At 39.0% G+C, this 22,745-nt stretch overlaps 1 protein-coding gene across 1 annotated transcript; it reads left to right on the top strand.

Annotated features, from left to right (window-relative positions):
• The first annotated feature begins 7,703 nt into the window (after positions 1 to 7,703).
• Positions 7,704 to 22,008, top strand: LOC589955 (eukaryotic translation initiation factor 3 subunit M). Its single transcript, XM_030993523.1, has 8 exons — positions 7,704 to 7,775; positions 13,610 to 13,745; positions 14,535 to 14,673; positions 16,071 to 16,194; positions 17,075 to 17,169; positions 19,351 to 19,534; positions 20,835 to 21,058; positions 21,986 to 22,008. The coding sequence occupies exons 1-7, from the start codon at positions 7,734 to 7,736 to the stop codon at positions 20,895 to 20,897; spliced, it is 783 nt and encodes a 260-aa protein (XP_030849383.1). The 5' UTR covers positions 7,704 to 7,733; the 3' UTR covers positions 20,898 to 21,058; positions 21,986 to 22,008.
• Positions 22,009 to 22,745: the final 737 nt, after the last annotated feature.

Here is a 22,745-nt window from a genome sequence, read left to right as displayed (position 1 = left end):
GCCTGGTAACTGGAAGGTATCGGGTTCGACACCCAGCTGTTGCTTTTTTTTTAATCTTTGAAAAAGAAAAACTGATGTCAAACCCATTTTGATCTCACTCAAAGTCCATATTTATTGCTATTCTCTTAATTGATCTATACAATGAGCTTGCAATTAACTTGTAAGCAAGGTAAAGTATTATATTTACGAAGTACAAGAAGGACAGGAATCCTGTTTTATCTATTTATCAAACATTATTACATTCAATACTTTTTCAGTCCCAATGAGAGAGAGAGAGAGAGAGAGAGAAAGAGAAAGAGAGCCAGAAAGAGACAAGTGAAGAGAACCCAATACACCTCATCAGTGTAATAAAGTCTGATGATCTTAATCTACATACTTACTTCAAATATTTTGCCGGGCAGATATTATTATTTATAAAAACAAACCAATTTTGGAGTTTTATAATAAATATTAATGTTGTTGTTGTTGTTGATGTAAAACAATGAGAAAATAGGGACCTTTTGTGGGGGGGGGGGATAGTAATGTAGAAAAAAACTACAGGGGAGCCTTGGGATTTTCATTTGGGGGGGGGGGGGGGTGGGTATCGGCGCGGATTCAGGATTTCTTAGGGGGGCCCAAACTTGAAATCAATTTGAAATTTAATGTGCTGAAATAAAAAAAAATCGTGCCGGCCGATATTTCACTCAGTGGTAGAGGGGGAAGGGGGAGGGGGGGGGGGTGAGGGTAGAGAGCACTATTTTTTTGTTTGGCCCTCGAAAATTTGAAAAAATCCCCCCCCCCCCCCCCCCACATTAATCGCCAGGGGGTCCCATCTTGCCAGCTGGCAATCGACAGCTAGCTGGCAATCGACAGCTAGCTGGCAATCGACAGCTAGCTGGCAATCGACAGCTAGCTGGCAATCGACAGCTAGCTGGCAATCGACAGCTAGCTGGCAATCGACAGCTAGCTGGCAATCGACAGCTAGCTGGCAATCGACAGCTAGCTGGCAATCGACAGCTAGCTGGCAATCGACAGCTAGCTGGCAATCGACAGCTAGCTGGCAATCGACAGCTAGCTGGCAATCGACAGCGTAGCCTGGCGGCGGTAGCGGGTAGCCCCAAAGCCATGTCCATTTAAAAACTGCATTCAAGAGCCTCTTATTGCTAGGTTTACAAGTTGTTTTACATTTGCAATTATAATTTCCTAGTTTTATTCACTCTCTACAGTCCCGTACTATCCCTTTTTCAGTCTGTAAACAACTTTGCAACACGAAAACAATGATGAACAGGGTTTTACTTCTCGTATAAATTTATTAGAAACGCCCTATGTCATTTTGCACGAAGTGATACAAAGGGCCTTTCAAATTTAAGTCTATTGAAAGCATTCCCCCACCTAGCCTGTATGACCGAGCACAATCATTTAGTGCTCAACAATAAAAATCCACAGTCTTGGCTAAAGAGGTCCATTATTTGTTTGTTTATTTAGTTATTTTATTTAATTGACATTGTACAGTACTATTAAATATCAGGTATATTGGATGCTCTGTTTTAAATACAGTCAAGATTGCCGAGCAATGAATTACATCCTGCTTCTTGTCCTCAAACCATATCTTTCTGGTTTTTAAAACGGTATCATTTGAATTTCCATTTCCAAGCATTATTTTGAACTGTCCCGAAATTGTTTTACTTTCTTTAAATGAGACTACAGCCCCAGTCTAAAGTGCTTGTCCTCCCAGACAAGGACAAAGAGCCTCTTCTAGGGACAATGCATGACAATAACGCGGTCATTGTTGCAATGTTAGGAATGCTATTATTACCTCCTCTTTGGGTAATCCTCGCATTTGACCAAAAAAGAATCTTAAAAAATCGCTCAATTATGAAGGGAGGGTCAGGTTTGTTTCAAATTCACTAATTGATGCCATGTCAGAAAGAGCTGAGTAGTTTGTTACGTAACTATTCAAAAATTGCAGGTGCAAGCTATTGAAAACAGAATCGAATAGCCAAGCTTCCCTATTCATTGGTGCCCTGTTATAGAATTCGTAGCATATACTGAATTGAATAGACCCGTGTTCTATTCATTATACTATGTGAGGGCAGTGGCCTCTTGTCATATCACTTTAAGTTTAAGTCAGCAGTTTGCAAATTAAATGAAATAAACATAAAACCTCACTATTATATCAGTAATATCAGTAACTGAAAGAAAAAAAATACGGGCAATCTTGACAACATCGGACTACAAAAATAATGATAATAATGCATCCCGAAAGCGTCAAATCAGTAAATCGGCACATTTTGTAAAGTCATTAGCATGCAGAAAGTGTTAACAACAAAAAGCGAACCAGTTATCACGGTGAGGCAAAATGGTCTTGTGGATAAAAGTGATCACTTCACAATGCAATGTACTCGGTTCGAGTCTCAGTTTCTCCTTTATATAAACCCATGTTATTTTTTTTTCTTCACTCCATAATATTGACTTGTCATCTCTTTTTAAAGGGGACACCCCCCCCCCCCTTAACAAAGAAAAAATAGCATGTAATACTGTTTCTTTAACAAGCGACTCTCTGAATTAGTCAGAAAACATCTATTGCTACATCTACAACAATTAGTGTAAGTATGAAGAATACATGAAGATTAGCAATGTGACACTTTAGTCTAGTGGGTAGGCAATCGTCTGATAACTGGAAGTATCGGTTCGACCCCCAGCTGTTGCGTTTTTTTCTTTTGCTACATCTACAACAATAAGTATAAGTATGAAAAAAAAACATGGAGATTAGCAATGTGACACTTTAGTCTAGTGGGTAGGCAATCGCCTGGTAACTGGAAGGTATCGGGTTCGACCCCCAGCTGTTGCGTTTTTTTCTTTTGCTACATCTACAACAATAAGTATAAGTATGAAGAATACATGAGATTAGCAATGTGACACTTTAGTCTAGTGGGTAGGCAATCGTCTGATAACTGGAAGGTATCGGGTTCGACCCCCAGCTGTTGCGTTTTTTCTTTTGCTACATCTACAACAATAAGTATATAAGTATGAAAAAAAAAACATGGAGATTAGCAATGTGACACTTTAGTCTAGTGGGTAGGCAATCGCCTGGTAACTGGAAGGTATCGGGTTCGACACCCAGCTGTTGCTTTTTTTTTAATCTTTGAAAAAGAAAAACTGATGTCAAACCCATTTTGATCTCACTCAAAGTCCATATTTATTGCTATTCTCTTAATTGATCTATACAATGAGCTTGCAATTAACTTGTAAGCAAGGTAAAGTATTATATTTACGAAGTACAAGAAGGACAGGAATCCTGTTTTATCTATTTATCAAACATTATTACATTCAATACTTTTTCAGTCCCAATGAGAGAGAGAGAGAGAGAGAGAGAAAGAGAAAGAGAGCCAGAAAGAGACAAGTGAAGAGAAACCAATACACCTCATCAGTGTAATAAAGTCTGATGATCTTAATCTACATACTTACTTCAAATATTTTGCCGGGCAGATATTATTATTTATAAAAACAAACCAATTTGGAGTTTTATAATAAATATTAATGTTGTTGTTGTTGTTGATGTAAAACAATGAGAAAATAGGGACCTTTTGTGGGGGGGGGGGGATAGTAATGTAGAAAAAAACTACAGGGGAGCCTTGGGATTTTCATTTGGGGGGGGGGGGAGGGGTGGGTATCGGCGCGGATTCAGGATTTCTTAGGGGGGCCCAAACTTGAAATCAATTTGAATTTAATGTGCTGAAATAAAAAAAAATCGTGCCGGCCGATATTCACTCAGTGGTAGAGGGGGAAGGGGGGAGGGGGGGGGGGGGTGAGGGGGTAGAGAGCACTATTTTTTTGTTTGGCCCTCGAAAATTTGAAAAATCATCCCCCCCCCCCCCCCCCCCCCCCCCCCCCCCCCCCCCCCCCCCACATTAATCGCCAGGGGGTCCCATCTTGCCAGCTGGCAATCGACAGCTAGCTGGCAATCGACAGCTAGCTGGCAATCGACAGCTAGCTGGCAATCGACAGCTAGTGGCAATCGACAGCTAGCTGGCAATCGACAGCTAGCTGGCAATCGACAGCTAGCTGGCAATCGACAGCTAGCTGGCAATCGACAGCTAGCTGGCAATCGACAGCGTAGCCTGGCGGCGGTAGCGGGTAGCCCCAAAGCCATGTCCATTTAAAAACTGCATTCAAGAGCCTCTTATTGCTAGGTTTACAAGTTGTTTTACATTTGCAATTATAATTTCCTAGTTTTATTCACTCTCTACAGTCCCGTACTATCCCTTTTTCAGTCTGTAAAACAAACTTTGCAACACGAAAACAATGATGAACAGGGTTTTACTTCTCGTATAAATTTATTAGAAACGCCCTATGTCATTTGCACGAAGTGATACAAAGGGCCTTTCAAATTTAAGTCTATTGAAAGCATTCCCCACCTAGCCTGTATGACCGAGCACAATCATTTAGTGCTCAACAATAAAAATCCACAGTCTTGGCTAAAGAGGTCCATTATTTGTTTGTTTATTTAGTTATTTTATTTAATTGACATTGTACAGTACTATTAAATATCAGGTATATTGGATGCTCTGTTTTAAATACAGTCAAGATTGCCGAGCAATGAATTACATCCTGCTTCTTGTCCTCAAACCATATCTTTCTGGTTTTTTAAAACGGTATCATTTGAATTTCCATTTCCAAGCATTATTTTGAACTGTCCCGAAATTGTTTTACTTTCTTTAAATGAGACTACAGCCCCAGTCTAAAGTGCTTGTCCTCCCAGACAAGGACAAAGAGCTTCTACATAATAGACTACGCTATTTGATATGAATATCATTTGTTGTATTTCGATACCATTACGTCATCTTTCCTACGCCTGCCCGGCATGCATTACGAGCAACTTGCACGTTTCTATCGGTAGCGTATGAAGGTGCTAGGCTGGTATGAACATGAATAAACATGATTATATGACGTTACGATCCGTCATCTTTATTGCTCAGCTTGCGTTGTACAATGCAATAGACTGCGGTACAGTAGTTATGTAGTATCCTTATTAGGCGGTGTCACACAGAGGCCAAAAATCCGGATTTTAGTTATCCAGATTTTAGTTATCCTCTGAATTGCTGCCTGTCATCAATTATCTCATTAAAAAATCCTCTAACGAAGCAAAAAAATTCTGCCTTGAAAGGATTTTTCAAGGGATTTTTAAGCGATTTTTCTGTGTGACACCGCCTATTGTTTTACTGATCATTTTCGTAATATGTGTCATTTTCTAGAATTTCAGTCAGTGTTCTTGCTCCAGCATTGCACAAGCAATATAACCAAATTATGGAACTGTGAATGACTTCAAAATAAAAATTCATAGAATTAACGATAGATATTATTCTATTAATATATTATAGAGGTAGAAAATCTAATGATAACCTTGCTCTAATTATAAAATAGATGTTATTTCTATAGAGAGAAAGACATGTAAAAAGTTCCTTGGTGTCTATATCAATGAAAAAACTTGACTGGAGCGAACATGTAAAACACATCGTTACATCAATCTCCAGAAATATTGGCATACTGTATAGAGGGGGGGGGGGGGGGGGGTCGTGACCAAGCTTCCCCACTTTTTGTTACACTGAAATGCTTAATGAAAGGTTCGATGATAATTCCTCCAAATTGCCATAGTGTGTCACGGGGGTCTCAGCCATGTAGAAATACTGTAAGCATGCGTGACCACAGGTTTCCGAGACACCCCCTAAACGAGGATTTCTTCTGAAGCCAAAATATACCCTCAATGAGGATTTTGCGTGTTTTTTCCCCCTGACTTCACACCCTAAATTGGTATTTCAAAAAAGTGTACTCCTAAACAAGTATGTACAATTTTATCACCTTGAGCATTTTTAATTTGTATTTTACCTGTTTATATGCTTGTATTTATCTATTTTGTTTTTGATGCTGTTATTTGTTTTTATTATTACCACACTGGGCCTCATGGAAGACCACAACATTGGTTCCACCCTGTATAAATATCAGAAATAAATAAATAAATAAATAAAAGTGCTATATGAATTACCATTTAAGTTGTTGACAAAATGTGAAATAAATCAAATTGCGCTTTTGATGTTAAGTTCCCAATGAATCTAGACAATGAGGGTTAAGCCTAAGTCCACTCCAGAAATAATTTGCTTTTGATAGATGCAGAAAAACACTAAAAACACAGCAATGTACATTTGGGTAAAATCGGATAACTAATAATGAAGTTATGAATTTTTGAAAAAGGGTGACAAATAATGGAACAATGGAAATCACTACACAAACTGCCAATTTGGTCATCAGTTTGTGACGTCATTGCCTAACTATATATTTTTATCCCATTAATTTCCGTTTCTATCCCCCAAACTTAATTTCCCATGCCTTTGCCTATAAATTATGAGTTGTATTATATTGCGTTCATGGCATTTCAGAAAATCTTTTATGAACTTTACTATTTTCTGAATATTGTATATTTTATTATTGATTTTTATATAAATAGTTCATCTAAATTCATGGGTAGTAAGTACTATTTTGTTAATGCTCAATGGGAGGTCGGGGGGGGGGGGGGTTGCAGCTCCATTTTTTTTAAAATCAAGACCCCCCCCCCCCCCCCACACCCCCTCGTGAGCAAAAAAAAAATGCATTAAATTTGGATACATAACGAAAATAGCCTATTCAGAGAGTCGCTTGTTAAAGAAAGAGTATCACATGTTATTTTCTCCTTTGATTGGAAGGTGGGGGGGGGGGGGGTCCCATTAAAAAAAAGAGATGGACAAGTCAATATCATGGGGTGAAAAAACAAAATGATACAAATAAAATGGGGTCAGTAAAGGCGTAGCTGGGAATCTGGGAATGACGTTACAAAATATGCTTATTTACTGATTCTACGCTTTCGGGATACATATTTATTATTATTTTTGTTGTTCGATTGCCCATAAAAAGGCCCCTTTTAAGGAATGGCCACGTCCAAGGCTTTTTTATACATTGCCCACCCCATCCCTCGCAATAGGTCCCCATTTTATTTTATTTTTAGATCAACAACAACAACAACAACAACAACAACAACAATCGTTATGATATAACTCCAAAATTGGCCAAATAATTATATTTTAATTTCTGGCTTTCCCGGCAAAATAATTGTAAATATGTCGGAATTGAGATTTTCAGTCTTTATTTGATTAATTGGATTCTTTCTCTTGTCTCTTTTTGTCTCTCTCTATCTCTCACTCGGACTGAAAAAGTAATGAATGTAATTAGATCTAGAGTCTAGACTATGTGTGATGGATAAACCAGAATTGCTGTCAACTACTCAGTTGTGTATTAGTATTTATTACTTTATTTTGTTTACAAGTTCACTGTAAGCTCATCGCATCCCGCTTGTTCGCCGGTTGGCTGATTCGCCGCTAAATATTTTCTCACGAATTGGGCATAAAAAAAGAAAAAAGATTTGGTCTAATAGAGATAGTCTATATCAAAATTGCAATATCATAGTGTCGGTCGATCTAGGAGCTTCAATATGGCGGCGATACTGCAAAGAATGGGACCGGTATCAAATGTTATGGAGATTGTATAGCTCGGTGGTGAATCGGCGAAATGAAGTGACGAGCAGACTGGAACCTATTCTCATGCATTCACTCGTGTGTACACATATCCAATCGTACTCCCCAAATCGGAGTAATATCTACCCGCGTGCCGTGTGTGTTAATTTTTTGTGAGACATAGTCTACGGAAGTGAAAATAACCGCAAAATCATGAGTTTACCAGCTTTTATTAATATCCCCGAAGCCGAACAGGTAAGTTATGAAATATCTCCGTATAATGATCTTTAAATCTGACATTTATTTTCGTAATTATCGCTTTGTACAACAAGATTTATTTTGTTTCTTTATTAATTCCCACATATTGAAATACGTGTTTGTGAATGAAGTGATAGTAAAGATGCGAGTGATTTTTTTGGTTAGAATCCAAAATCCTAATTTAAAAAGTTTAGAAAATTGCGTCTTAAGAAAAAAAAATAACAGGTACATTGGAAAAAAATGTGCGTGAATATGCGGACGTTCATGGGGCACTAGAGGGAGCTTCACGTGCATACAGACATCTGAATGGCCTTCGGCTTCGCCTTCACTTCACTTTCAGACAACTTAGATAGGCAAATTCATGCAAAAAAATATATTCAAAAATTGACTTGAAAACACATCACACAATTAGTCTGAACCGAGTCAGGGGCAAATTTGAAGAAATTATATTTTTAAATGTTGTAAAACCAAAGATATAAGAAGAAAACTGACCAAGTATCTGTACTAAAAATCGTACATGTAAAATTGGTCGTAGACATTCGACAGCTGAATATGACGCGCACGGTTGCATTACGTGCGTTCTCGAATCCAAAATCGTACCTCACACACACAATATCGCCATACCGCGAATGGTCCGTCTTGGGGAGCTAGCCGGCTGAGAGTTTGCAGCGATACCAACGCAGCTTCGGAGCTCCGCAGCGCGCCATTTTAGCGGGACTCGGAAACGTTTGCGATGGGAAGGCAGCAGCCTAGCTTTTTGCCCAAACAACGCTAGATCGGCAGCTGGCAAAATGAAAATAACTACGATCGAGAACATCGTCGGTTTCTTAACTTTTCAGTGAGATAATTCTGAATTCTAATTGAGACTATATAATAAATTAAATCGACAAAGAAACCTCGGTAGAACTACAAAAGCTTGTTTATTTCTTCATTTGACATTTTATTTTCAACCATTTTTTCGTGCGCGAGTCAATGTAAACTATGTATTACCAAACTTTCAACACGCAAGGAACGGGGAACACTCACGGACCTCGTAACAAATTCGTTGCAAAAAAAAAATTCAAGGGTGATTTTGAAGCAGTGAAGAACATTGGCGCTGCAATGCGCGGAAATATACTTGAAAGAAACTTAAAAAATAATACCTGAATTTTCAGAAAATCGTATTTGTATTAGTGTACCTAGATGTGACTTGTTTATAAATCAGATTTTATGAAGATTTGTCGGGAAAAAATGTCAATTTTTTCCGTTTGGTGGTCATTTCTAGGCTAATATTTTAAAAGTTGCATCAGTAATGGGCCCGATGTTTCTCTTATCGTACTCGCATGTTATTTCTACATAGATTAAACATAAGATGGTTAAGGGTAAGACCAGATAACATTATAAAAAAGATATATCCTTCCACCCTCCCATATCCAAGTTTTGGGCTGATTATTGCCGACCCACCGCAGCAAGGCCATTCAGATTTTCGTACGCGCGCAAAGCGCCCTCTAGTGCCCCATGAATGTGCCTAACTTAGACCCTACTCTATAGAGTAAAACTTAAGGAGGGGTTTTTCGGCCACTTAAGACAAAATTCTATTTTTTGGACTCTTTACTTCCTATTTATTATCATTTCTTGTTCAAATCATGAAGCAAATATTCTTATTATTTGAACAAAAAAAGAATCCCAGAAAAAAATCATGAATTGCCATGACAATATTCATTTCAATTTTCACTATTTCGGAGCCAGTTATCGGCAGAGCGAACCAGTTTTCAGCTGCATGTACAATGTCAATAGGAAGCCCGCATGCCCGCGGATCAGCCGAAAACTGGCGATGGTCGAATACCCCCTCCTTTACTCTATAGTCTAGTCTAGTCTATGATTAGATGAGTCGCCAATAATCAGGCCAGGTGGACAGTAGGGGCGCTGGTCCGAGAATAAGGATCGTCTTCATAAACGAGGATCGTCTTCGTAAACACGGACCGATGCGTCCTCAAAAATAAGGACCGTCTGCATTTTTGCAGACGTTTCATATTTTTGATCGGTGCATTGGCGATACAAAAACGGATTCTGCAATGATTTTCTTGATGCATTTTACATTGACATTGTACAGAGACTTTCACATTATAAGCAATAAATCCTTGGGAAGACGGACAACCCATGAAAGTAGACGGTGAACTAGGGTTATTTTCCCCGGGGAATCCATTTTTGGCATCGCCAGCAGGCCGTTCTGTAACATGAAACCCCCAGAGCGCCGATGAAAAAAAACGTCCTCAAAAATGCAGACAACCCTTATTTTTGAGGACGCATTTTGTCCTCGTTTATGAGGATATCCTTGTTTATGAGGACGATCCTCATTCTCGGACCAGCGCCCCTACTGGTGGAAGGATATATCTTTTGTATGTTATCTTGTCTTACCCCTAAACTTTCCTATGTTTAATGTTAGTAGACATTACATGTGAGTGTAAGTAGAGAAACATCAGGCCCATTGCCGATGCAACTTTCTAAATGTTAGCGTAGAAGTAGTAGAAATGACCATCAAACGGAAAAAATTGACACTTTTTCCGGCAAATCTACAATTTTTACAAAGAGTCTGGGGTGTTAAAAAATGGCAACTGCCACCGGCGGTAATACAAAAACAATTTTCTGAAAATTCAGTTCTGATTTTTAAAGTTTCTTTTAGGTGTTCACCTGCACGTCTCTTCGCCAACTGTCATCACTGCTTCAAAATCACCCTTGAAATTTTTTTCACAATGAATCTGATACCAGGTCCGGGAGTGCTCCCGTTCCGACCTTGCGTATTGAAAGTTAGGTCATACAGATTGCATTGACTGGCACATGAACAAAATGTCAAATGGAGAAATAAACAAGCATTTGTATAGTTATTAGAGATGTACCGAAGTTGTTTGTCAGTCTAATTTATTATAATATAGTCTCAACTCTCAATTAGAATTTAGATTTCTCTCACTTAGAACCCTTAGATGTTCTTGGCCATTGCTACTTTCATTTTGCCAACAGTTGATCTAGCGTTGTTTTGGCAAAAAGCTAGCCCGTTGTCCTTCCCTCCGCGAACCTTTCAAGTCCCGGTAAAATTGTGCGCTGCGAATCTGCGATGGTGCCATTCGTGTTCCGGGGAGAGCATTTTTCGCAGTACAATTTTGGTTTAAAAAACTCTTATTACGCACCCGTGCGCGTAACGGCCGTCACCAATCAACTGTTGAATGAAAATTTAGAGGGACAATTTTACATTTACGATTTTTATTACAAATAATATATCTTGTCAGTTTTCCTCTTATTTCTTTGGTTGTACAGCACCTAAATAACAATTTTGTTTTGAAATTTGCTCCTGACGTGGTTCAGACTAATTGTCTGATGTATTTTCAAGCCAATTTTGTGAATTTATTTTTTGTATGTATTTGCCTACTAACATGTATGTTTTAGGACGCGATTTGTCTGCAGTTACAAAGATATCCTTGTTTATGCGGACGATCCTTATTCTCGGACTAGCACCCCTACCATTCATTAGTTGCGATTATAGTAGATGGGATTCATTTGCTGCTCAAAATAATTAAACATTTCTTTTGTATACATGTACATACGTCATCTTTTCAATTATGACTGTAAATGTATTTCTCCTGCATAAGCCCTGTACCTAGTTAGGTCTAGATTTTTTCTACCAGTGCCGTTTGTCATTTGTGCAATTCATGTCTGAAATCAGTGAGAACTTAGTTACCTGTGTGATGGCATATGAGCTACACAATATCAATAAAAATTCTTTCAAAGTAGCAATGATCACCCCTTGGAAATGATTTCAAACAAGTTAAAAAAAAGACTATAAAATTATGTAATTGGTTGTGCTTTTTCACCTCTTTCATTTGTAGGAGCGTGAAATTTTGCACTATCACAAACCAAGATGTTTGGATAGGCATTATTGTAATACAAAAAAAAAATTGAAGGGTGAATGCTTCAAGATAAGGTTCATTGATTTAAAAAACTAACTTTAATGTCATCATTGCAAAGGTGACACTTTGATTGGCCAAGGTTATCAAAAGCCAGTGCTTGGAAACATTCGAAGTAATGATTATTAACAATTACAAAATGCTTAGATACAGCCCCGACATAGCACCTGAAAAGCTCCCCGGTCGCTGCTGAGATATGACGTCACATGTTGAACATGATGTGCACAAGCAGACGATGTCCCATGACATCTCACACAATTTCAGTGCCTGTTTTGTTATCTTTTCTCCAGTTATTTCTCTTACTTCAATACCTTCAGGCAAAATGTTTAATCTATTGCCTCACTCTTAACCCCGTGCATGGTATTATTTTGATGAAAAAATGCAAGGATTAAAAAAAAAAGGAATCCGTCGCTTGTAAACAAAATAAGACGCCATTGTATTTTCAGCTGCATACACCACGGCGGGTTCGGCGTTTCAAGAGGGAACAATAATGACGTCCAGCTATCATTCCGGAGGTTTTTTAATTTGAAAGTGTGGTTTCTTTGATCGTTCATTAACCCATATCCTGTGTATTTACAAACAAAAGAATTTAGTTATCAGAATGGGGGTCATATCCCTTTTTGAATGGTGTAAAATTCCATCACATTTATATACACTAAACTCATTATAATTTGAGAAATATAAGCATTGCAATTATGTTCATTCTTTATGGGATGTCGTCTGCTTGGGCAGGGTTGGTTCATATCCCAGATGCTATGGAGGTTGTTTTATTTGTATTTTTATAAACCACCCGATATGTAGTTGACCTAAAACTTGCATAATAGTCATCTAATAGCTTACCAGTTTCTAGTAATACGCTATTTGCCGTATTTGTGATTTTCTATGAACCCGCACTTTCACAAAACTAATGTTACTTGATTTGATGTGATTTTCTTCTGCATTCATGTAAGTACACAGTTTTTCGATATAAATAATAATATACAAAGTACAATAAATATTTTACTGACAATGAATCATAAATAAGCAAATACATATATAAATTGTTATTTTCAAAACCGAAATGATAAACTGTTATAAATAATAAATTTCCTCAAACGTTATATAACATAAAATTGTTTGCGGAAGAGGGACTGTCATTGTAAGCAGATTGCTTGATAATACAACAGCCCCAGACAAAACTCATGAAATGGATTAACACATTTATTAGGCAGAAACGAATAGGTAATTGAAACTACTTGGCTCCTGCTCTCACACCTCGCTTTCCGACTGGATCAACCCCTCACTCTTTCACAATCTCTCTCTCAGTTTCATACTTGACCTCTATGTTGAATCTTTGACTATAAACTCAACAATTCTTTGTATATACAGTATATACTATCAACACCTAGCTGCATTACTATCCTGGCTGTGTATTAAAAGCTGTGCTATTGATTCTCAACATTTCAAAGACCACTGTACAAAACTCAACTGATTTCACTCAAAAACGGTACTTTAGTGACAAATGATGACACCTAAATAGCAGTAAAATACAATTTTTCAACTTACCGATGTTAGAAAGAATAATTAAATAATTAAAACTGTAAGGCTACTGTCAAACTTGCCAATCAGCCACATCGGCATGATTGTTTGCATTTGTGTAAATATAATTGTATTGACTATTCATGTGTGCAAATACTGCCTATTTACACGTAGTGCAGTGCTAGAGGTCAACACGCATTAGCATTGACTCTCTATGCTTTGCTGGAGTGTGTAAACTCACTAATTCTTTGTTTATGTGTACTATCAACACCTGCACCAACTGCAGTTCTCCAGACTGGAGGAAAGGCAAGCAAAAAAGAGGAAAGTTATCTAAACATGAAATATGCATGTATTAATATCTTTTTCATTCTTCAGGCCGGGGAGCTGAGGTCGTTCCTGAGGGAAAAGGGAGCAGATATCTCAGAGACGATGAGTGAGGAGGGTCTAGAATTAGACCTTGAAGCAGTCATCGATAATGTGGGAGTCGTCTGGAAATTACCAGATGTGAACGGTAAGGGAAAAAAAAGCACATTTCAGAATTAAAATTCACACATTTCAATATTAAAGTTCACACATGTTTTTAATTTTGGCAGTCAGGATTATTAGTTTTGCAAGAAGACAATATTACAATGATTGATTGTTTTGTAATAACCTTGATACCAGTTGTTGAAATTGACTATAACATAGTTTTTGAGATTCTTCTCGATTGACTTTGACGATCATGCTCTTCCACAACCCTAGGCTCCTAGCCTTCTGTATTAGCACCACTCCCAGTTCTTTCACTCCTCTCTCTTCTAACAATTTCTGCAGACTTAGATAGCATATTGATTAGAAAGAATTAGGCTTATATACACCATGTATAAGAAAGGTTTGATTTATGTTTTGGTGGTCTGTGGAGTAGATTTCACATGACATGGAAGCACCCATGAAAATGATGAAACTTATTGAGAATACTAGCTTCAGTGGGTTATGATTTTACAGGCAATTTTTATTTGTCTTCTAGAATAGGAATGAATAAATAAACATTGATAGATGATGAGTCTAGCTCTGATAGTTTGCTGTATTCTTAGTTCCTAACTACAGCGATTACCGCTATTCACATTATATGTTGTTCATGTTATGAACAATTCATTACAACAACTGATACAGTTTTAAAACTCATGAGGTACCAACCAAATAATGGAATGACTTCAATGTTGTAACATGTTGCAGATAACAAGTTTCATAAACTGCCATAGTATCAATATTCGATTTGAAATAAACCTTTTTAACACGCTTTCTTTGTCTATTTCCTTTACAGAAATTGAAGGTGTTTTCAACAGTATCCTGTCTCTTCTCATCTACTTTCCACAAGAAACGATGGAAAAACTTGTCCCTAAATTCAGCGAACACATCACCAAGTCAGGCACAGCCGAGCAGTCATACATCAGAATCAAAATGTACGATGCCATTTTATTTATTTCTAATCTTTTGCCCATTCACCAATAAGTAGTGGTCTTTCATGGGGCCCTTAATAAACAACATATTTACATCAAAAAGCATAATGTTTATACAGTACGGTTAAAATACAAAAATATAGTACATTTAGAAAGATATAACACAGCAATGATAGACGTGGCTCAAACAAATGCTTGTTTGCAAAATAAACATATATCATTAACCTAATAATAAACATATATTGTTTCCCCTTTTCTTGTCTTCCAATATTCAGTTGTAAAGCTAGAATTCAGTACAAGTACCTGGAAATGGTTCTTGATAATGTCTTCTCTTGTTACGTTCCTTCCTCTACTGGCAGTTTTTTTTAACCTGTTGAATACTGAATTCACTCATTCCCATACGCATAACACAGGGACCATTCAGCTCCAGTAGACGATGGGTTAATAATATAATGGTCGTGCACAGGAATACAAAGGGCTACATGCACACAGTACCTTCCCCTATTTGATCTACATTTGCCACACTCAACCCAGGTGATGTAAATGGGTACCTGGCAGAAATTAATTTCTTGAAATGCTAGAGCGCCGTAATGGAAGCACAGCTAAAGCTGGGGTAATAATCTCCAAGTTTGGAAGTGATTGCAATAAGCGCTATATAAAAACTGAGTATTATAATTATTATTATTTCATGATATTTATATTTGTCTTTCAGTTTGAATTGTTTATTTCATTGCATTGGAGAGACACACTCACATGCCTACCATGCTGTGAATAGCCCTTCGTCTGTGAAATATGAACGACATATGTCATATATATCTTGATGCTAATTTTTTAAAATTAGATTGATGATTACATGTACATAACATTGCTCATTTGCTACATGTGTAATTTTGCACAAAATGACTGGCACAAATTGACTAAAGTTTACTTTGTACAGCACTATAGCTTAGCAAAATCACCCATTTCTGGTCTAAATTACATGTAGTTCCATGACACCCTTTTCACACAGCTATAAACTACATGTGTGTAATCTTCCAGTGGAAACAGTTTAATAATCTTGAAGCCTATATCTATCCCATGATGAATACAGACCGGGGTAATAATATACTTATCTGTAAAGCGCTTTGAGAGGGCCTTCGGTCCTGAAAAGCGCTATATAAGAACTAGCTATTATTATTATTATTATTATTCATTCATTCATTCGTTCATTCTTTCATTTTTGCATTTTCTTTCTTATGTAAAGGTACACGATTCTTTGTCATGATGTAATGTGTTGCCTAATATTTTGAAGCGCCTTGAGCATTTAATTAAAATGGATAATGGCGCTATATAAATCTCATGTATTATTATTTTGTGGCATATAAAGAGTTGATTGATTTCTTCTTGTTTCTGTTCTGCAGATTGAATAGTTTATTTCATGGCGTCGGAGAGACGAACCCTCTTGCATACCACGTCTACACCGGCATGTTAAGAGTTGCTGCTAAATATGAAAACATCGATCAAGTCGTCACAGATTTAGACAAGGTATGATTCTGATTTTGGTTGTTGATGGTAGATATAATTTAGAGGTGTTGTAGTCGAGTGGTTTCAACACTTGAATGGGAATGCAAAGGTCATGGATTCAAGGCACGGACCTTGGGTCCTTTGGCCAGACATTTATCTACAATGGCCACTCTCCACTCGGGTGTTAAATGGGTACCCAGTAGGATGAGAATTTTAATGTGGTTGGCATGGCGTGTGGCGTGAATACTCCTTATGGAGCGGAGCGTGTGTGCTATCATGAACAGATTAGCAATTGTATCCAATGCCTGGGGTATTAACAAGTACAATGTAAAGCACTTAGAAAAGTAGTTTTAAGCGCTATCAAGATGTTAATATTATTATCATTATTTTACCTTACTGCTATAAGAAGTTTATGCCTGTAAATAATCAGTTTAAGTCCAATGTTAGGGACTTGATGAAAATGTTCCGTACCAAAGGGTATAAATTCATCGACTTGGTTTTGAATCAGGTTACGAGACCTCTGCTCAATTTTAGAGCTGCTACATTTCCTTATGTACCATTTAACTTGATGACTGAAATAACTTTATAGTTTATGTCCCACAAACTGGCAAAATCTTATGGGGAAAGGTCATTTTCATATGCAGCCACTAATTTATTGAATAGCTTGCCGGAATACCTTAGGAATACAGAAACCTATGAAAAGTTTGGAAGGAATTTGAAAACATATCTATTGAGCACTTTGTAAGATCTTACAGTTATTAACCCAGTGTACCATTGTCACTCCTTTTGTGTTCTGTTCTGTAAAGCTCATAGAGACTTGCAAATATGTGAATGTGTTATGGGCTATACAAAAAAACGTTAAATAATTATTATTATTCTCTTTTACTCTTCTTTGTCATAGGTGAAGAAATGGACCATTCAGTGGGAATTGAATCGAGACAGAATCAACAATGTCTACAGGCTGCTGTATGAGGGGCTCAAAGAAAGCAAGCATGGGTAAGTTTATTATTTTGTTTGATGATGATTGTTTTACCTGACTGCCAAAAGAAGCATGTACAGTCAAACCTGCTTTAGTGACCACCTGTATACAAAGACCACCTGTCTAGAACGACAACATTTTTTGTTTCTCCTGAAAACGGTTTTTAATTGAAACATTGTAGGTATATATGCACATGTACATAAAAGACCATGGGTGGTATTCTCATAAGTTAAGCTGGGACTAAGTCCAGACTAAACAAGAATTTTAGTTCACACTTCTATGGAATGCTAGGTTTCATCTTCGTCCTTCAATATTCATGACAAAGATAATCTACCACAGACTTTGTTGAAATTCAGTTCATACTCATATTATCTTTTTCTTCCCATTTCATTGCAAAAAATTATTTTTTTGTACACTTTTCATTGCAGGATTAAAATAATATGTACAAGGTAAATGAGTTGGCAACTGGCGCTCCATAAAAGTGTGTACTAGTTAAGCCAGGATTAACTTAGTACGCGCTATTGGAATACCACCCCATCTGCCTATAAAGACACCACTTTTCTTGTCTCCCTTGGGTGGTCTTTATAGACAGGTTTCACTGTACATTGTATATGCTTGTTAGGCGAGGCGTCAAAAATAAATATACCAGCCAGCGGCAGCTAACTGCACTTGTGCGTCCTGGCTGCATTTTTTTAATTAGCTCAGCCGGCTACCGCTGGCGGTAAGACCCTCAATTAACTCATGATGTCATCATAATGGTCTCCGAACAAAAGCATGCGCCGGCTGCCGCCTTTCGAATGGAAACCGAGCCTCAGATCCCAGCCTGGCGCAAGCCGGCTGGGCTAATAAGTGAAAAATAATTGCCCCAGCCAGGCTTCGGCCGTAATTGCAGCCTCGATGCGCCAATACGTGAGGCGGCAGCCTGCTGGTATCGATATTTTTGACGCCTCGCCTTAGTAAGCAGCCAGCAAATCTGATATGCATCTTCCCTTACCGGGAATAAGCCAATGTACATGTAGCAATTGTAGATTTCCAAGGAGCTTTGAAGGAGGGCAATGCGTTGCAGGGTCATAACTTCTTTGTTTATATTAATTGTTTAGTGTAAATGTAGTGACATATTTCATTTGTAGAACAGATTTATCAGTCATTTCAATGCATAGAAAATGAGAGAAAATGTATAACTATGATATATTCCTCTATCTCTCTCTCTTTTTCTCTCTCCCCCTCTCTCTCTTGTTCTCCCCCTCCATCCCTCCCATCTCTCTCGTCTCTCCTTCACTCCTCTTCCTCCCCCTCTCTCTTCCTCCCCCTCTCTCTTCCTCCCCCTCTCTCTTCCTTCCCTCTCTCTTCCTCCCCCTCTCTCTTCCTCCCCCTCTCTCTTCCTCCCCCTCTCTCTTCCCCCCCTCTCTCTTCCTTCCCCTCTCTCTTCCTCCCCCTCTCTCTTCCTCCCCCTCTCTCTTCCTCCCCCTCTCTCTTCCTCCCCCTCTCTCTTCCTCCCCCTCTCTCTTCCTCCCCCTCTCTCTTCCTCCCCCTCTCTCTTCCTCCCCCTCTCTCTTCCTTCCCCTCTCTCTTCCTCCCCCTCTCTCTTCCTCCCCCTCTCTCTTCCTCCCCCTCTCTCTCTCCTCCCCCTCTCTCTCTCCTCCCCCTCTCTCTTCCTCCCCCTCTCTCTTCCTCCCCCTCTCTCTTCCTCCCCCTCTCTCTTCCTCCCCCTCTCTCTTCCTCCCCCTCTCTCTTCCTCCCCCTCTCTCTCTCCTCCCCCTCTCTCTTCCTCCCCCTCTCTCTTCCTCCCCCTCTCTCTTCCTCCCCCTCTCTCTTCCTCCCCCTCTCTCTTCCTCCCCCTCTCTCTTCCTCCCCCTCTCTCTTCCTTCCCCTCTCTCTTCCTCCCCCTCTCTCTTCCTCCCCCTCTCTCTTCCTCCCCCTCTCTCTTCCTCCCCCTCTCTCTTCCTCCCCCTCTCTCTTCCTCCCCCTCTCTCTTCCTTCCCCTCTCTCTTCCTCCCCCTCTCTCTTCCTCCCCCTCTCTCTTCCTCCCCCTCTCTCTTCCTCCCCCTCTCTCTTCCTCTCCCTCTCTCTTCCTTCCCCTCTCTCTTCCTCCCCCTCTCTCTTCCTCCCCCTCTCTCTTCCTCCCCCTCTCTCTCTCCTCCTCTCTCTCTTCCCCTCTTCCCCTCTTCCCTCTCTTTGTCCCATTCTCTCTCTCTCAGGGATGAAGCCAGTGTGGTGATGGTGGAGCTCTTGGGGACCTACACCGAGGACAACGCCTCCCAGGCTCGTGATGAGGCCAACAGGTGTATCGTCAGCACCATCGCCGGCCCACAGGTCTACCTCTTCGATCACCTCCTCACCCTCAGACCGGTCAAGTTCCTGGAAGGAGAGAGGATTCATGATGTGAGTAGTTGTTGTTGTTGTTGTTGGGTTTATTGGCACTATCAATACACCAGTTTACAGTTGTGTGCGCCATTTTAAACAAAGCCAATGACCTAGAGGTCATGTATTTATGCGTAAATTAAGATTGCGCCCATGCAAATTTTGATGATATCACTGCCTACGCGCTGCGTTGTGCGCGCACATCATTATTTGCATGGGCGCAATCTTAATTTACGCATAAATACCACTGGTCAAAGCTTATTGGCCCCGCTTCCGGGGCCAATGACCCGAGGTCAACTGTCTGCGCATGCGCACAGATACAACTGTAAACTGGTGTATTGATTCTGATGATTTCCGCCAGGCTTGGTGTGAGAGGGCGTCTTGCTCTCTCTTCTGCAGCTCTACTTATGTTTGTGTGATTATGATACTTGCCCGGCCCGGCCTGTGTGAGATAAAGACTTGTCTTGACCTTTGTTATTGGCGTAGTGCAAGGCTATGGAGGATCTTTTGGCAAGACATTTGTCACTCTCCACTCAGGTATAAATGGGTACCTGGCTAGTGCTGGTGTGAAATTTCAGGGCCCTCATGAATAACAGGTTAGTGTGGTGATGAGGTTTCCCGGGCATGCCTTGGTAAACAAAATTATTATCATTTTTATTATCATCATTATTACAATTATTATGACTATTATCATAAGAATGAAATATGTTAGCCAATCAGAAGCACAAATGGTCCACAAACAAAGACCCGTTTTCAAAACCCGTTATTTTAATTGAGTCACAAGGCTTTCATTGCGATTTACCATTGACTTTCCTCAATATCAATGCGCGGCACAGCATAATTACGAGAGTAACCATCGATTACCGGACAAAGAAAGGGAGAGTCAAACATGGAGGGGCTTTCAGGTAGAGCCAAAGAGAGCAAGAGAGAGAGAGAGAGAGAGAGCTGTAGTTTGTTTATGTGTTGTGGGTGTGTACGATGGAGAAAGGAAGAGACAGAAAGGAATATTTCCTTTTGTTTAAATTATTTATTTTGTATAGTCAAGCAATCTTCATCATGTCATTGCTTACCGTATTGGTGTTGAAGGTAGGTCTTTGTATAATGCCCTCCATTATATTCATTCTTCCATAATCGCAGTGGAAAAATTGTATCAATGCCACTTATTTGCGACAAACTATAGGTTTGAAACGATGATACTTAAATCAATCTAATAAATACAACCAAATTAAATCAAATCATATATGTTTATGAAAAAAGTAATGTTTATCATTATAATCATCCTCACTTCTAGATAAGTATTTTGTTTTGGTCATTAATATAGAACCAACCGCTGACGGATTCGAGATTCACTTCCAGGTCAACTATCTGTCACACTTCCTGTTGATCCTGCATTTACTTCCGGTGTTGAAGGCGACAGGTAACGATACACGGATCGTTTTAATATCGTCGTTGATGCATCGGTTCTCAAAATGGGACCCTCATGATATACAGTGCTTCAACGAGAAAGATAAGATGACTGTTTATGGAACGACAAAATTATACCAGGTGAGTGTCACGCATATATAAATTGGCGCTCATTGGGAATTCGACACCATTCTGGTGTTAACCTATAATAACAGGTGTTGTCGATCACCAAGATCGAAACAAATTCAGTTTTATATGACCAACAGGCCTTATGTAATGCTCGTTATTTTCCACTAATGGTCCCATGTGGAAAGATCATGTATAACATTTTCCTCACCCGAAGACTCTCTGAGAAAGTATTTTATTATTATGGGACTACAGATATTCTGTGTGCAAGATTTCCACCAAGTCTGGTGTCAGTTTACTATGACCTACTGCGCATGGAAAGTGATGACCTTCTCCCTTTAAGTGTCATGACCTTAAGAAAATTGTATTCAATAAGTTCAATAAACTATTCCGGGTTTTACTTCAAGGTCAAGTATAAGGTCAACGAGAATTTACTACTAACTATAAACTAAATCTCCTATTAGGGTACATAGTAATATTAAACGTCTGATTTGCTGGTTAGGCGTCTTGTGTCATATTCGCCTGTGTTCTAAATCTCCCCTCGCCAGGTGTATGTATACCTATAACTAAACGATACGAGTACCTAACTCCTTAGACATGTGCATGCAAAATTGAAGGCGAGAGGGAAGTCGTGAGAGACTTGAACATAATTTATTTAGAGCTCTATCAAATTTCGTCAAATAAACGTGAATTTTTTAAAAGACGAGTTGATGTATGATCATGGATGCAAATATATGTATATATAAGTACATATATTACAAAGATTGTCAAGAAATTAATTTTCAATACCCGGCAAATTGTATTACCTAAAGAAAATGTTTAGGACTTAATTGCCATTGTCGTGTGTGCACTTCAATTACCATACGTGGCGCTCAAGTCTCTTAAAATATTGCCTTTGGATTATTTTTCTGACCTTTTTTCAATTGTTTTTTTTCTCCATAGATTATGCAGATGTTTTCTTTAGCGAGAAGATTGGCGGGGTCAAAGGTCAGCGTGTTTTCTGTTCACCCTGGGGTCGTTGCTACAGAGATCAACTCCAGGGAAGACCAGCCAGTCACACGAAGTACCAAGATCTTCCTGTGGGCGACTAAGTCATTAAGTATGCCACTCTTTAGATGAAGTTGAGTTCTGGCCATGCGATTGCATTGTGAAAGAAACGGTGTGGAATCGACCAGAAAAGATTTATCATCTAGCATATAAGAATTTGTGTGTATTGCAAGGTTCTGGAATCATCAAAATGATAAGAAATTGGCCAAGTCTTGATAAAGTTACAAACACTGTACACGAAAAGATGTATATGGGACTACACGAACACGTGGCGTAAAAAACCTACCCCCGAGTTTTACGATGTACATGACATATTTAGAATATGAAGGCATTTGAAGAGCCATGCTTTTCAGAGAACATGTCTTATCTGATGTTCTTCCACACTTGCATAATACGAATGATAACGCTCACAAATTATTTTTTACCTCTTCTCAGAACTCAACCTTCTCTTTAAACAAAATTACCATTTACACTAATGGCAAAAGCGTCGGTTCTTGATCATTCGATCTGGTGTTATGATGTGTTGTGCACAAGCGCCCCTGTCAACCAGCCACAAGAAAAACCAAGATTTTCCTGACGGCAACCAAGTAATTCAGTATGCCACTCTTTATAGGGCCATTCAAATTTGGTAAATTACTATTTGCACTACTGGAAA

Source organism: Strongylocentrotus purpuratus, unplaced genomic scaffold (assembly GCF_000002235.5).
Source record: "Strongylocentrotus purpuratus isolate Spur 01 unplaced genomic scaffold, Spur_5.0 spur5_scaffold_20, whole genome shotgun sequence".
Lineage (NCBI taxonomy): Eukaryota > Metazoa > Echinodermata > Echinoidea > Camarodonta > Strongylocentrotidae > Strongylocentrotus > Strongylocentrotus purpuratus.
The sequence above is the reverse complement of the archived record's forward strand: the minus strand, read 5'-3'. Positions and strand labels throughout refer to the sequence as shown.